The sequence below is a fragment of the Pogonomyrmex barbatus genome, unplaced genomic scaffold (assembly GCF_055798465.1).
Source record: "Pogonomyrmex barbatus isolate J1 unplaced genomic scaffold, ASM5579846v1 scaffold14, whole genome shotgun sequence".
Taxonomy (NCBI): Eukaryota; Metazoa; Arthropoda; class Insecta; order Hymenoptera; family Formicidae; genus Pogonomyrmex; species Pogonomyrmex barbatus.
The window spans coordinates 7,684,762-7,698,418 of NW_028297110.1; the positions used below are offsets into that span (position 1 = coordinate 7,684,762).

Consider the following 13,657-nt stretch of genomic DNA (forward strand, 5'->3'; position numbering starts at 1 on the left):
TTTCCGAGATCCGAGACGAGAAAGATTTACGACGTTAATCGGATTATCGGAGGAGGCTAACTCGCTAATCATGATCGCACGAGTGCATCGAGTGCGAAGAGTGCAGTTAGGTGCAGTTTAACACTGGGACGAGGTGAGAAGCCAGCCAATTATCGAGGCGAGAAGCGAGCCGCGAAGCGAGATCGCGATTTGCGGCAGATATCGCGAACGACACTGTAAATCGTACAGTGCCAGCCCGGCCAGCCGCCACAGTCGCGAGCGAATCCGTGAAATGCAATAAATCGATCAGCGGGCGATGCGATTGGATGATATAGCCGGGGAGCGACGCGGCGAAGGGATAAATGAGAGCCTCGATCACGACGATGTCGGATAAATGGCGAGATATTGTGTTTCACCGTGCAGATAATGGTGACCGAAGTGCCCTCGATTCTTCCCTTCGTCGGACGGATCGTCGATCCTTTAACAACGAACCATAAATCTTTTCGCTTACATCGTGGAACTCGCATTTACATTTTTTTTTAATCCCAAGCGAAAATGATTATAAATTAATGCCGGTAACACGATTGGTAACACGATCTTTCGAATTGTCTTCCTCTTGATTTTTTAAATAGATGCATCCAATAATACAATAGCAGCATCGCCGGAATGATAAAAAAAATTGAAAGACATGCATGCGCCCGTTGAAAAGCGCAGTCGACATAACAATAAGTGATAGGATAACGATGAATAACAGTATTGTATAGTATACCCTGTAATATTTGCATTTGCATTGTCGAGCACGATATAAGATACAACAAAAGGTTATCAACCTTTTTTGTGTAATATATAATGCAAGTTTGCGAAACTAGCACAATAAAGACGCGCGGTTGCGTTGAGCATTTGATGGCTACGCTTCAACAGAAACGTCACGTTGCGTACTTCATTTCCATACTGCGATCTGCAGAAATCGTTGCGCAGATAGCGAGCGAACGATCGCGAAGGAGAATGATTATCTGGTATGAACGATCGAGTGTCGGTCATAATACTTGATGCAATCAGCATCTCGTTCGACGACGCGGTGCGACGTCGTTTCTGAAGGACAAAACTGGTGCATTCAATGCTAGAGGTTTCCTGGTGGAAATGTCTGAGTGTTCCATATCCGCGTTGCGTAAGCAATAATTGTATCGCATCACGCGACGCATTCTAACAATCGCACGAGTTGCTTGTTAACGATCACTTAACTGCATTCGCAAGACGCGAATCGACTTGATATGCTAAACGCATGCTATCTTTCAATTTCCGCTTAAAGAATTCTCCGACTTCGCGATCTCCGGAATATAATTTTTTATAATTTTTAAATTAGGAGTTATAAAAAAAAAAAAATTCAATCAATTTTTCATAATTATCAAATATTATGGTACAAAGAGATAAAAAAATCTAAATATAAAATCTGAATCGTGTTAAAATTAGTTTGCCGCGACTTTGAACTTAAATGTATTAAATATTATCTTATAAATAATTGATATATTTTCGTATGACGCGAAGATAAAATAAGATTTAAATCAAATGCGTCAAAGTAGTCGGTAAGACTTTCAAAGCACCGCCCTAAGTGTTTTAAAGTGTTTAGATTGAAAGGGTAAACTTCTACCTATCATTTAAGTGCAATCAACAATCAATGAAGCGATCCATAATAAGTTCAGTTCACTTTGACGTCCTTAACATCGACTTCTTCATGCTATTCACTTACGAGTGAAGTTACGTCTAAAGATCCTTCTCCGTTCGTTTAGTTTAGTAGACCGTTTATAATCACTACCATTCAATCGTTCAATGCTTTCTCGCGGTAGGATAAACGATAAGAAATATCCATTGGCAACATTTCTGTCACAACAACGTTATCCATTGGCAACATTTCTGTCACAACAAAAATATAAATCAAGTCATTAATGAATTTAAGAAAATTAATTATTTATTCTTATAAATATCACATTAAAAATTTAAAGATCTAATATAAAGACGTAAAATAAATTATAAATAAAATTGTAAAAAATATAAATATAGAAATATTTATCTGTAAAAAAGTTTTCAGGCCAAATAATTTTCATGAAAATTCTGTCTCATTATAAAATGAATATATTTTCCAGAAAATATTTACATTTTCATATAGAAATTTTATTGTTCGATGGAAATGTTTTTTCATGGAAAATTCAATGCAAGAAAATTCTTGTAAAAGATCTAAGATGAATAGAAATATCATTTCCTCTTGGAATTTGTATAAAAATCTTGCGACAATTTCTATAGAATTTCTATATCTTTACAAAACTGTCGATGCATTCCCTACGCAAAGCTTAATGTAAACGCACTCATCGGCTTTTCAGTGAAACGCAACGTTATCATCGGCGCGTACGTGAACAGAATCGTAAACAGAAACGTTTGAATAACGGGGTCGTTACTCTCCCGCGGGATAATCGTACGATAACGTAACGTCTATGGAGTGGCATTTCAATCGAAACGCAGACGATGGGTGCTAGAAATTCCTCTTTCTATCACGTGAACATGCTTACGAATAAAAAGCAGTAAAGTAAGAAACCGTTAAGAGTACAACACGTGTGTGATTTTGCATAAATAATTTAAATTTATTCAAATTTCTAATTTTAAATTTTAAAAAACCTAATCAAAAAATTTTTCAATATAGTCTATTGCATAAAAAAATCAATCTTTTACATTAATTAATTAATCAAATTCATTTAGTCCAATTTTATAGAGAAATATTTATTTTTTTGCTCCAAAATTTCTTTTTTGTTTTCATTTTATATAATTATGTTATGTAGAATTCTTGATATAATTAATATTTCAAACATCAAATTGACATTACGACGTTATATTCGAATTATAGAAGTCCCAAGATTGATATCATAATTGTGACAGAAATGTGAAAATAAAATGGACGATCAAGCGGAATTTACAGACTGCTAACTGTACATTAGAGCTCCCTCTGTTCCTTCTATCTTTTATTTAAGACAGGAGTCAAAGGTCGTGAAAGGATTTGACAGGTAGATATAGGCGAGTAATGGTACTTAATAATAGGTTCGTAACGCACGAGGGCAGGTGTGCGAATCGCAATGATTAATTAACCAATGATAGGTTTAACTCCTCCTCGTGGCTTTTCTACCAGCTCTTTTCTCTCCAGCTCCTTACGCGACTGATTGATGATTACACGGATCACGGATGCATTGCAGGCTGTGTTGCATTTGTACGCGCGTAGAATCGCGGAAACATCGAGAAATAGCGGCTAGATTGCGACGTCAATAATTTCATTCCCCGAATTCCTCGGAAACGTCGACGGAGAACGATCGGGTCGTTCGATGAGCATACCTGGGCACGCCAAAGGTCGTTCAAAACCGGTATTCGAGTTGTGAAATTGGGTATAGAATGGACGATAGAAATGGGGAGAAAAATCCAGAAAAATCCATTACGAAATCGTGCGTGATTAATTCAAGTATCGAATTTCGGAAGAACGTAACAAGAGTTATTACTTAGATGTTAATTATTCCACTATGAGTTTTTGTAAATCTGTTCTTTTTCGAAGTTCTCGTTCAACATTCTCGGAATCGCGAAAAAAATTCTACAGCTGTGAGAAAATCTCAAGGTGGAGACTCGTTTGGTAGTTTGCGTTTAGTCCCTTGCTCGTTCCCAAGACAGAAATCGTGACCACCGAAAATACTCCGCGATCATCAAGGGGCATCTGTTCCCGTCTTACGAGCACGTGGTGTAAGATGAGGAGGGTTAAAGTGGCTGCTCGAGGAAATATACTATCTCCGTAAGGAAAAAAAGGAAAAGAATAACATGAGCCTGAAAGAGAAATTCCTCGCATTCGTGAGTTGTGCTCATTATTTCTCCGAGAGTTGTTGTCTTTTACGGTTACTACCGTGAGAAAAATAACCGCAATTAAGAATCATCGGTTATAGCGACACACGCGTCGTATCTTCGTATGTCGTAAGGGTACTATCATTATACTCGTTAGAAACATTATTAATTTAAAGGTTATATTTAGTATCTTCTTCATTTACTTTCAATGAATGCGATTATTAAATATATTCATGAAATATTCTGTGAAGAAAAAAAAAATCAAAATTTAGTTTAATTATATTATTTAATTTAGTAAATACATTTGCATATAATAATTTAAATAGATATTAATTAATAATGTATAAAGATATTAATAAAATTAATAATATATATATATATATATATATATATATATATATATATATCAAATGTTTAATAATATATTCAGTCTTTTAATATATTCAGTTTGTATATAGTTTATTTGGAGATAATGTATTCAAAAACTTTTCGAGATAATACTTCACTGTGGATTCTTCACACTTCACTAACATCTAAGCGAACATACCTTATCGTTAGGGATAAACTTTTTTCATTGTATTCTAACGCGGTAAAGAGCAGTTTTATTCGTAGCACGTGCCTCGGTGTCAAGCCAGCTAAAATTAAGCGGGAAAGTCCCTCTGTTCGGGTGTCTGCCACTTCCGTGCTTGCATCACCCCTCGATGAACCCCCTCTTGCTCTTCGATGCCAGCTGGCAACCGGAAGTAAGAGTAAGAAGCCGAGCAAGGAAATAAAGAAAGGAACGAGGGGTGATGAAAAACCCCCCCGGAGACGGGGTTATAACCGACGACCGTTGCGCCTGATGCAGCCCACTTTTATTTCCGTCCTCGTCGTTATTATTCGTACATGGAGGTCCATGTCTGACATCCACAACAGGGTTCACGGGGGATGGTATGGAAACGTGTGTAAAAATTCTAAACTGACTAAACAGCTGACGCGGGAAACTCTTTGATTAAAATAGTAGGTAAACTTTTACGTTGAACAAGAATCATATAACGATCATAAAACTCTGAAAAAATTTGATAAAAATTTTGAAATGTTTATTCATTAATAATTGTTTACAAAAATGCTTGTTTCTTTATTTTATAAGATATATGTTTTTATAATAATTTTTGAATATTATTATTTTAAAATTCAGAGAAAACTCCAAAAATTATCGGATTCATTCTGGATATTTTGTATTTAATTTGCACATAATAAATTGTATCAATCTCTTATGGAAAACCTTAAACATGAACCATATGTCCTTTTATAAACGCCGCAGTCATAAAATTTCCATATTTCATCATAAATTTGAAAGAGGAAACACTGCAAAACACGCTTGTAAATTAATGCCGCCATAAAAATATGCTTATTTAAGGTAGCGAAGGCTCAATTACAAGAATCTCGTATATTTGCCTAAAGGGGCAACAGTAAATTTGAAATACCAGTGTATTTATCCAGGGGAAAGCAAGCGGCAAGCGGAGTTTCGAGTTTACTAGATGAAAAACTGGCTAATAACGTGTGAAAGTAAACTTTATTCAAGTTCATTTTGAAGTACATCAACTTCGGGAAAAACATTAATATAACAAATAATTATATCTTTGAATGCAGCATTAAAAAAATGAATGAGGATACATCTACTCAAAAGAATGCGATATAATTCCAATAATAAATAACGCCTCTCTACGCAATGAAAAAATTCTTCTACAAGATGTAAGAAACAAAGACAAGAAACAGCTGTTTCTTGCTGTCAACACAGCGAATCGGAAGAAGAGTGTTTTTTCGCAAGGCCGGATATTCGATGGGAAGCCCATCAAACTATAACCGCTCGTTCGTAGTTTGAAACACTGGTGAACCTGCTCGACCAGGTCGAACCACATCCTGTGTATGGTATGTCATTTCCGCAGAAGCCGGTCGACTGCTATCCTCTCGTGCGCTCGATGCGACATTACAGAACCGCATTAACAATATTAGATTTCCAAAGTCAATATTGTGATCCTATGTTTGTCTAAGGGGTTATTCACACGAGTCCCATAGTGTGACATGATATGAACAATTTGTCCGTTTAAATAAAGGAAAGTTTCCATTAATTTTTAAATTTAATTAATTTATTGAATTTTGATTTCTATAAAATTGTGTTACACTCGGTATTATTATTTATGTATATTATTTATGTGTAACAAAAATATAATTTTTCTGATAATCTGATTTTAACTCGTTTCTTTTTAATCAAGTAGAGTCTCATATATTTACGAGTAATTTTTTAATGAATCCAGGATTAAATATAATTTGTAAAACTTTTTAATAAAATAACGCGTGAAGTAATAATGCGAGGAAATATTTATGTCAATATTTTCTTTCTTTATGTCTCCCTTTCATTTTTTTCTTTTGTATTTCGACCTCGGTGTCTCTCCGAAGAACGTAAATTCTGATTTCACCAGGATCCGTGATATCCCTGGCGAGATACTTGAGGATACCTGAAGGTTCAAGGCTAAATACATACTTTCAACCGCGTTGCTCGCGGCTTTCGTGTAGCTTCGGGAGAAGTTAAATGTCGGCGCATAGGAATATTATCTAGCGAATGTAATAAATTATTATCGTGCTGCAACGATGTCTTAATAATCTACTCGGTACATGTAATCCAAAGACAAATGATAAGTCACACGTAAAAATACGTTAATTTGACCATCCTAGCAAGTTGCGTTTTATTGAAACACAATGAAAGAACGAAGCTCGGAGAAATGCTTTTGAAAATAAATAAACGAGTAACGCTCCCCTTCCCCTCTTTATCCCCTCAAATCGAATATACTCGAGACGCATAAACGCGTATACCGGCATTAAATTACACCCGGCAGACGTTATTTTATCTGTTCCTTCCCGGCAGCACCGAAGCCTGTTTCACTCTTGGGAATTAAAATTCCCTCCGACCCGAAGAGAAGAATCTGAGACCCGGCGCCGTTTGTGCCGCCGATTACCTGAGTCAGCTGTCTCAGCGAGCAGCGTCTTTGCAGGATTCAGGACGGTACGAGAGGACCGCTGGAAAAAAGCGCGGGTTCTTTCCTATAGGCGTTTGCAATGTCAAACGAGCGATCCCCCTAAGGATGAAAGACGCTTTTTCTCTCGAAACCTGGAGGGAGAAAGAAGCCTCAGCTATTTGCCAATAGAAATTATGGAATGAACATCCACCTTGAATGCAATATTTTGCAGCATTCATGAAAACATAACGATTTTCGATTTTAGACGAAAATTGGGAACAAATTTAATTATTTAATTATTAAATCGTAATTATCTTAAGTCAAAGAAATTTATTTCTGTAATTATCAGTTTCTAACTTGATATAAATTATAGCAAATTAATCTAAAAAATAAGTTTATTTAAATTTAGAAACCAATATAAGAAAAGCGTGATGAATAAAAACGTAATTTTCAAATTTAAATAAATAAGAATAGAAGATAGAAAAAGTACATGTTTCTTCTTTTTTCACTTTATATTGCAAGAATTTATAACAAAGAAAATAATTAAGATCAATATATGTTTACGTAGATACGTATCAATACGTTTTCGAGAAATCAATATTAATATCAGAAAAAGCGGATCGGAGAAAGAATTGATCTCGGAAAGAAGAGCCAAGAAGAGCGCATTGTTGTTTTCGTAGCAAAGTCGCACAGTGATAAATCGTAATTTTCTCTTTACGACTATTCGGAAATAACGGAGATCGAAAAAAGTGGCTTCAAGTCAAACCTGACGTTAATTTTCCACGGGCGGCGCCCGATGATACTTAAACTGAAGCTAAAGCGATTTCGGTCGGTGGCAACTTTTTCCTTCGACTTTTCAATTGCCCTCTTCAATCGCTGCCGCATTCAGGCATGACTGGAATTTGTATCTAATCCTTTCTAACATTAAATTCAATGAAAAGAATGACAATAAACTGGTTCACCAACTTTTAAATTTTCATTATCTTTTTCGGTAATTTTTAAAATATATAAATAAGAACATTCACAACTAATGTACAACTAATTTTAAATTTCAATTTTAAATTTTTAGATGCCTATATACATTACATTTAAAAATGTATTAGTCCATAAATATTTCCTTTAAAACATTTGTCATTAGCTTACGAATTGCCTATTTTTAATTATATCTTCAGAGATCTTCCAAAACTTCGAATATGAATAGCTTTGAATAGCTTCGACATCTTCAAATGATTCCTTAACGATCTTTGCAACTTCGTTTTCAGGTCTCTTGTTACTTGTCCATAAGATAAATCTTTAGAATTAGAAAATAAGGGGCTCTTTATACTTCTACTGGTAGGAGTTATATACCCTGCTCTTTGCTGAAACTTAGGTGAGACATCTTGCAATCTGTTTCCCACGGTGAAGACCAGGTAGCTTAGAATGTTTTCCTCATAAAATAGGATTCTTTATTTTTCTTTTCTCTCTTTTGAGTTTCTGTCTTTTTCATTTTCATTTTTTTACCTTTTTTATCTTTTTTATTATATTTTTTTTATTTCATCTCCACGATGTATTATAAAATTAAATAAAGATGTTTTATAGATAAAATTGGGAATCATAAGAGAGTTTGCATTAATAATCTCATAAAAAGAAGATGCTTTTATTAAATTATTGCTAAAAGAAAATGTGGGAGAATACAGAAAAAATAGAAGCCAAAGTTTTATGATTCGAATGTCTCTCGAAGCAAGTCTGAAAACGATTACTTCAATGTATCAAAGTGTAAACATTACGAGAGTTGCCTCGAGTTTTGCGCGCGACGTAGAAAAATATCGAGAGAGTTATCGAGAGAGCTGTTTTACGAAATTGGAGCAAATTAAACGTGAGTGAGCGCCTCACGTCAGTTTTCTTCGCGTGCGTTACAATGTCTATTCCCTCTCCGAGGTAATTTACTTAGTTTCTAACTTTATTCAATGGTAGTACTTTGAAGCAACGTTTCCATGGTCACGCTATAAGCATGACAATAACTGTTTCGAACTTTTTGTATTCTCAAGTAGTTTAAACTTTGCGCTCCGAAAATCGTTTGTTGAAGAAATTACTAACATAGCAGCAATAATTGCATATCAGGCCGATTAGATTTGTGGTCTCCATGTGAATTTATCGCGAGATCAATCTGAAGAATTAATCTAATAGATAACGTAAATATCAGTGAATTCGAATACTCACGGACAGGTATCTTCTTGGGATCAACAGTGCTGAGGCGCTTTTCGACCTTGTCGATCTTGCGACGTAAATGTCCGCTTCTTTCGGCGATCTGGGCCAGCTCGGCGGTGAGGCCCGCGAAAATATCCTCCGCGACGGTCAGGAGGGAGGCCAATTGCTTGAGGGAGGTGGTGAGGGCGCCGTTCGCCACCGCCTCGAGCTCGGCGCCCACCGGCCAGCCCGGATGCGAGCCCGCCGGCATGTGGCCGCGGCACACGTGCCGCGGCTCCACTTTCCGCATCACAAACGGCATCACGATGATGATGCCGGCGGCTTGCTGCTGGATAGCGTACTTCTGATCGGCCCCACTCGCGCATAACACACTTTAGCGTCGGTTTTCCCTTATCACCGGAACACCGCATCGCCGCGCGCCGATCCACGAAACTGGCCGAATTTCGTGGATCCTCCGTGCCGCCGGCACGACTTCATGCCGCACGACCTCGGCCTCTTTCTTTCCGTCACTATCAAATCAAATCGTATATCCTTTTATCGCGTCAGAGCGGCTTGTTTCTTTTTTTTTTTCTATCCTTCCAACACTTTCACTTCGCACTCCCGAGCCATGAGAGATTGAGAAACACGCGGCACGTTACTAATTAACGTTCGAATTTCAGGGGTCGTACATGTATGACATTGCAGTGAATCCTTCGAAAATGTTGTTACTTACGAGATCTTTTCGCGCGGATGTTTTTTTCGGGATGGAAGTTAAATTGGAAAGGAACGCGGAAAGTACGCGAAACGACGGCGAACGTCAATGCAAACGTACCGCACGCCGCGACGATGGTACGCGAAGTGCCGGCCGGTCAGGCAACCACTCGTCGACCAACCGGCTGGTTCTCCCATTCAAGCGGGTATTGAAAAGGCGCCCTTGCCAGCAGTCCGGTTGTCAGATAAGCAACTATCGCCATCTAACGACTAATAGAATGTATGATAGTACCTGCTGTTGTTATACTAAACTTTTTATTTTAAAAATATATAATAATAATATAAATAAATGTAACAATAAATATAAATTTTAATAAAACGTAATAATATAATAAATACTAATATAAAAAACGAGCGTGCAAAATTTCTATATCGATTGATCAGTGTCGATTTGATCAACAATAAATAATGTAGGAATCAGAAAACCTTCGGAAGTTAAAAGAACACGTAGTTTTGAAACTATGTGTTCTACAAGTTGAAGCTAAGAAAAGGAAGCGAATATAAACATATTATCTTCTGTGATATTATATTCTGTAACGCTATATGTATCAATAATAAACAAATAAAAACTAATTAAAAAACAAAGTGTAACAATTAAAAAATCAAACTATTCTTAACAAAGAATTAAGAAGAATTAAGAAAAACTAGCTTATCGTGCTCCTTATGAAAAGAAATTCAAAAAGGAATAGATATAACAAAGAAATAGAAATTATTTTAATAAATAAAATTAATATTTTACTAAATACTGGAAATCAAAATTAATATTCTTCAATCAAAGATTAAATAGATTATTACTAAATAAATAATTTTTCTTATGTTTTTAATTGTAAAATATGTAATATATATATTTAATATAAGCCACTGGAAATGCTATTTTTTATATAAACCAATATGAGCAAAATGGACGATTAAATGTTGGAACTTTAACGCGTCAACAGTCTGTGACACTACTATATATATATATATATATATATATATATATATATACATATATATGACACAGGAAATTGATAATATAAAATCCCGACACGATAAAAACTTTAATGTCTAACATAAGTGGCATTTTTCGCGATATACTGTTTTAGATTAAACCGGATATTCCCATCAATAGCTGTGAAATGCGGCATTATAATACGCTTACAAGAAACAAAATGGTTGAAAAGTACCGTGTAATTTCTTCATAATTTCTTCTTTTAATTACTAATATTAATTATAGAATGATATACAAATAAACACACACAAACACACAATACACACACGCATGCGCGCGCGCGCGCGCGCGCACACACACACACACACACACACAACGATCCAATTACGTGTTCATCCTCATGGAAACTTCATAGACGACTGCACTATCCTAACTTAGCAACGCGAGATGCGCGCTGCATACGCGAACTATCGATCCGTGATAGCCGCCGATCGAGTTAACGAATGTCGTAATTCACGTTTATTTTCATAGTCAACTAAACAAAAAGTTACACATAGCGGCAGTAGCTCGACGAGTGCAACGCTCGTTAGCGTAACAAATTTAGCAGACAATACGGCCGGATTCGATTCGGAGTAAAGTAAGCTCCCGAATTGGGCTGATGTAATTGATAGTCCGAACTTATCTTTGCCCTTCTTTTCCTCTCTCTTTTCCTCTTTCGGGGAATCTAATGGCCGAGGGTTATCGGTAGCCAGCGTTTTTGCTTCGCCTTAATTTTCTTCGCATGTGCAATTTCACACGATAAAGTCTCGCGCCTGGATCGTCGGAATGATTCCCCTCGTCCCGAAAAGGTCCACACGAAGAACCGATTGCCCGTAAAGCATGCCATCCTAATTTTATAGAATGTGGAAAATTTCTAAAGATATTAGTACGATCGAAATAACTGATCTCATAGATTTCGAAGAACATCTACATATCTTATATTTTGAAAGGCATTTAAATTAATTTTCGAGACGCCATCGAATGACCATATTCATGCTACATTCGATGGCCAAATATAACCATCTAATTTTGAATTTTATTTATGTATTCGCGCATTACGTGTAACGTGATTTAACGTTACCATGAGACGAAAACCAGATAAACGCGCTTAGCGATTCCTGCGAGTATGAAACTAGAAATCTGTGATATCTGTGCGTCGGAAATTGCATAAAATCCATCAATCAAGTTGGATAAAACTCAAAATCGATTGCCTGTGTTTGATGTGCATTCGAATGAAAAGTATTCGATAAGATTACGTGTGCCGTGATGCAGCAGTTTAAAAAGATTTAAAAGACTAAATTATATGCTGTTTCCGAAGTAAACAGCTTGTATGTTTCTTATGTGGCTTTTTAGGCACAGGCTTTAATCGGGGGATGGTACTTGAAAATGATTAGGTGGCGGACTATTTAAGGATGCTAAAATCGTGTTCTTTAGTTCTTTATTATCCAGCGCATATCTCAGTTCTGTGCGAAGGAGATGCATGCTTAGGGATCGGCGGATGAATCGAAGGGATCCCATGAAAGTACAGTCGAAATAAAAACCAAGGAACAAGTCCGAAATTTTCGTACGTTTCATAATTTTTACTTATTCGTCATTATTATGTGATACTCTCTTTCGAAATTCTTTTAAAAATCCCATTAAAGTAAAGTAAGTTGTGATAAGCAGATATATAGGTCGACAGATCTAAAATTTTATTATTGTACTAATTGCTTCTTTATATCTTTTTTATCATTAATCACATCGTTAAATTTTAATTTTTATCAATTGCATACTATTATTATCAACTATATATATTATCTTATCATTAATTATTAACAATAATTATCATATAATTAGTCGAAGTAAATTTAGATAAAGTAGTCATAAAGATGAATAAATTGAAAATTTTATTATACTAAATACAATTTTACAATTACAATTTTTCTGAATTTTTAACGTTAACCGCGCGTCAATGTGTTATTTGAATTTTCTTCTTAAATCTTCGTGCTATTAATTATATTATTACTAAACACGTACCACCAACAGCAATTTCTCAATTTCGGCTTTTCTCCGGATTTACGTATTCAAGGATTGCAACAATTTATCGTCGGTATAAATCAAACAAATTTAAATTGACGCAGTCAATTACATAAGTGCAGTTTACAATCGTCGTTGACTGTGGTAGTTGAAATTGTTTACACAATTACTCGATCAGGTAGTCCTTAAGTATCCATTCATCTTCTATATTTAGCCACGCGGCGTGTTCGCGCCATTATATGTACACGAACCGAGTGAGCTACGGCGCGCTGTTTTTAGCTCGCGCGCAAACAACATTGAGCAATGGGTGCATCGGGGATATCCGCCGGACAATCGAAAGTTCAGAGTGCATAATTACGTACGGTGACAGTGCCCCTTAAGTTAGCCGGGACTGGCCGCACAGGACGACAAGAGTACGTACGTGCGCGTACATACGTATCCGTGCGTGTTTGGCCGTCACCCACCGCGTCGTTTCTTGTTTCAACCGGGTTGCAATGGTCGGATTTACCTGCCCTTTTCTGCGACACTGCCGGTCGACTTCTTTTTATGGACGGAGGATATCTTCTGTGCGTGTGGGGTTTACATCAACAAGACCTCGGACAATGGCCGAATTGAAGATAGATACGATAGAGGGTTTCGAAGTTATTCGGCTCGACAACATCGGGCATCGGTGAATAATTAAGAGCGCGCAAAAAGTATCTAAGAATCTGTTGTGACAGAAAGTGCGTTTAATCGAGGGCGGGTAAACAACTCTTTTAGGTACTTCAAGGTACGGCCTCGGTGGAACACGCTGGTCGAAAATAACTATGTACGAAGTTAGAAAAAGTTACAGCTACTTGTGTATGCGCACCTTAACCGTCTTCTGTATCTATTTTTAAATCTCAACTTTTAAAAA

The 13,657-nt window shown here is 36.4% G+C and overlaps 1 protein-coding gene across 2 annotated transcripts in view; it reads right to left on the reverse strand.

Annotated features, from left to right (window-relative positions):
* Positions 1-9,886, reverse strand: part of gukh (NHS actin remodeling regulator GUK-holder) — an 83,110-nt gene extending 73,224 nt beyond the window's left edge. For both annotated transcript variants that reach the window (XM_089073259.1, XM_089073258.1), the window contains exon 1: positions 9,039-9,886. In XM_089073259.1, the coding sequence (XP_088929385.1) occupies positions 9,039-9,327 (289 nt within the window). In that variant the 5' untranslated portion in view covers positions 9,328-9,886. The remainder of the gene's footprint in view (positions 1-9,038) is intronic.
* Between the last annotated feature and the right edge of the window lie 3,771 nt (positions 9,887-13,657).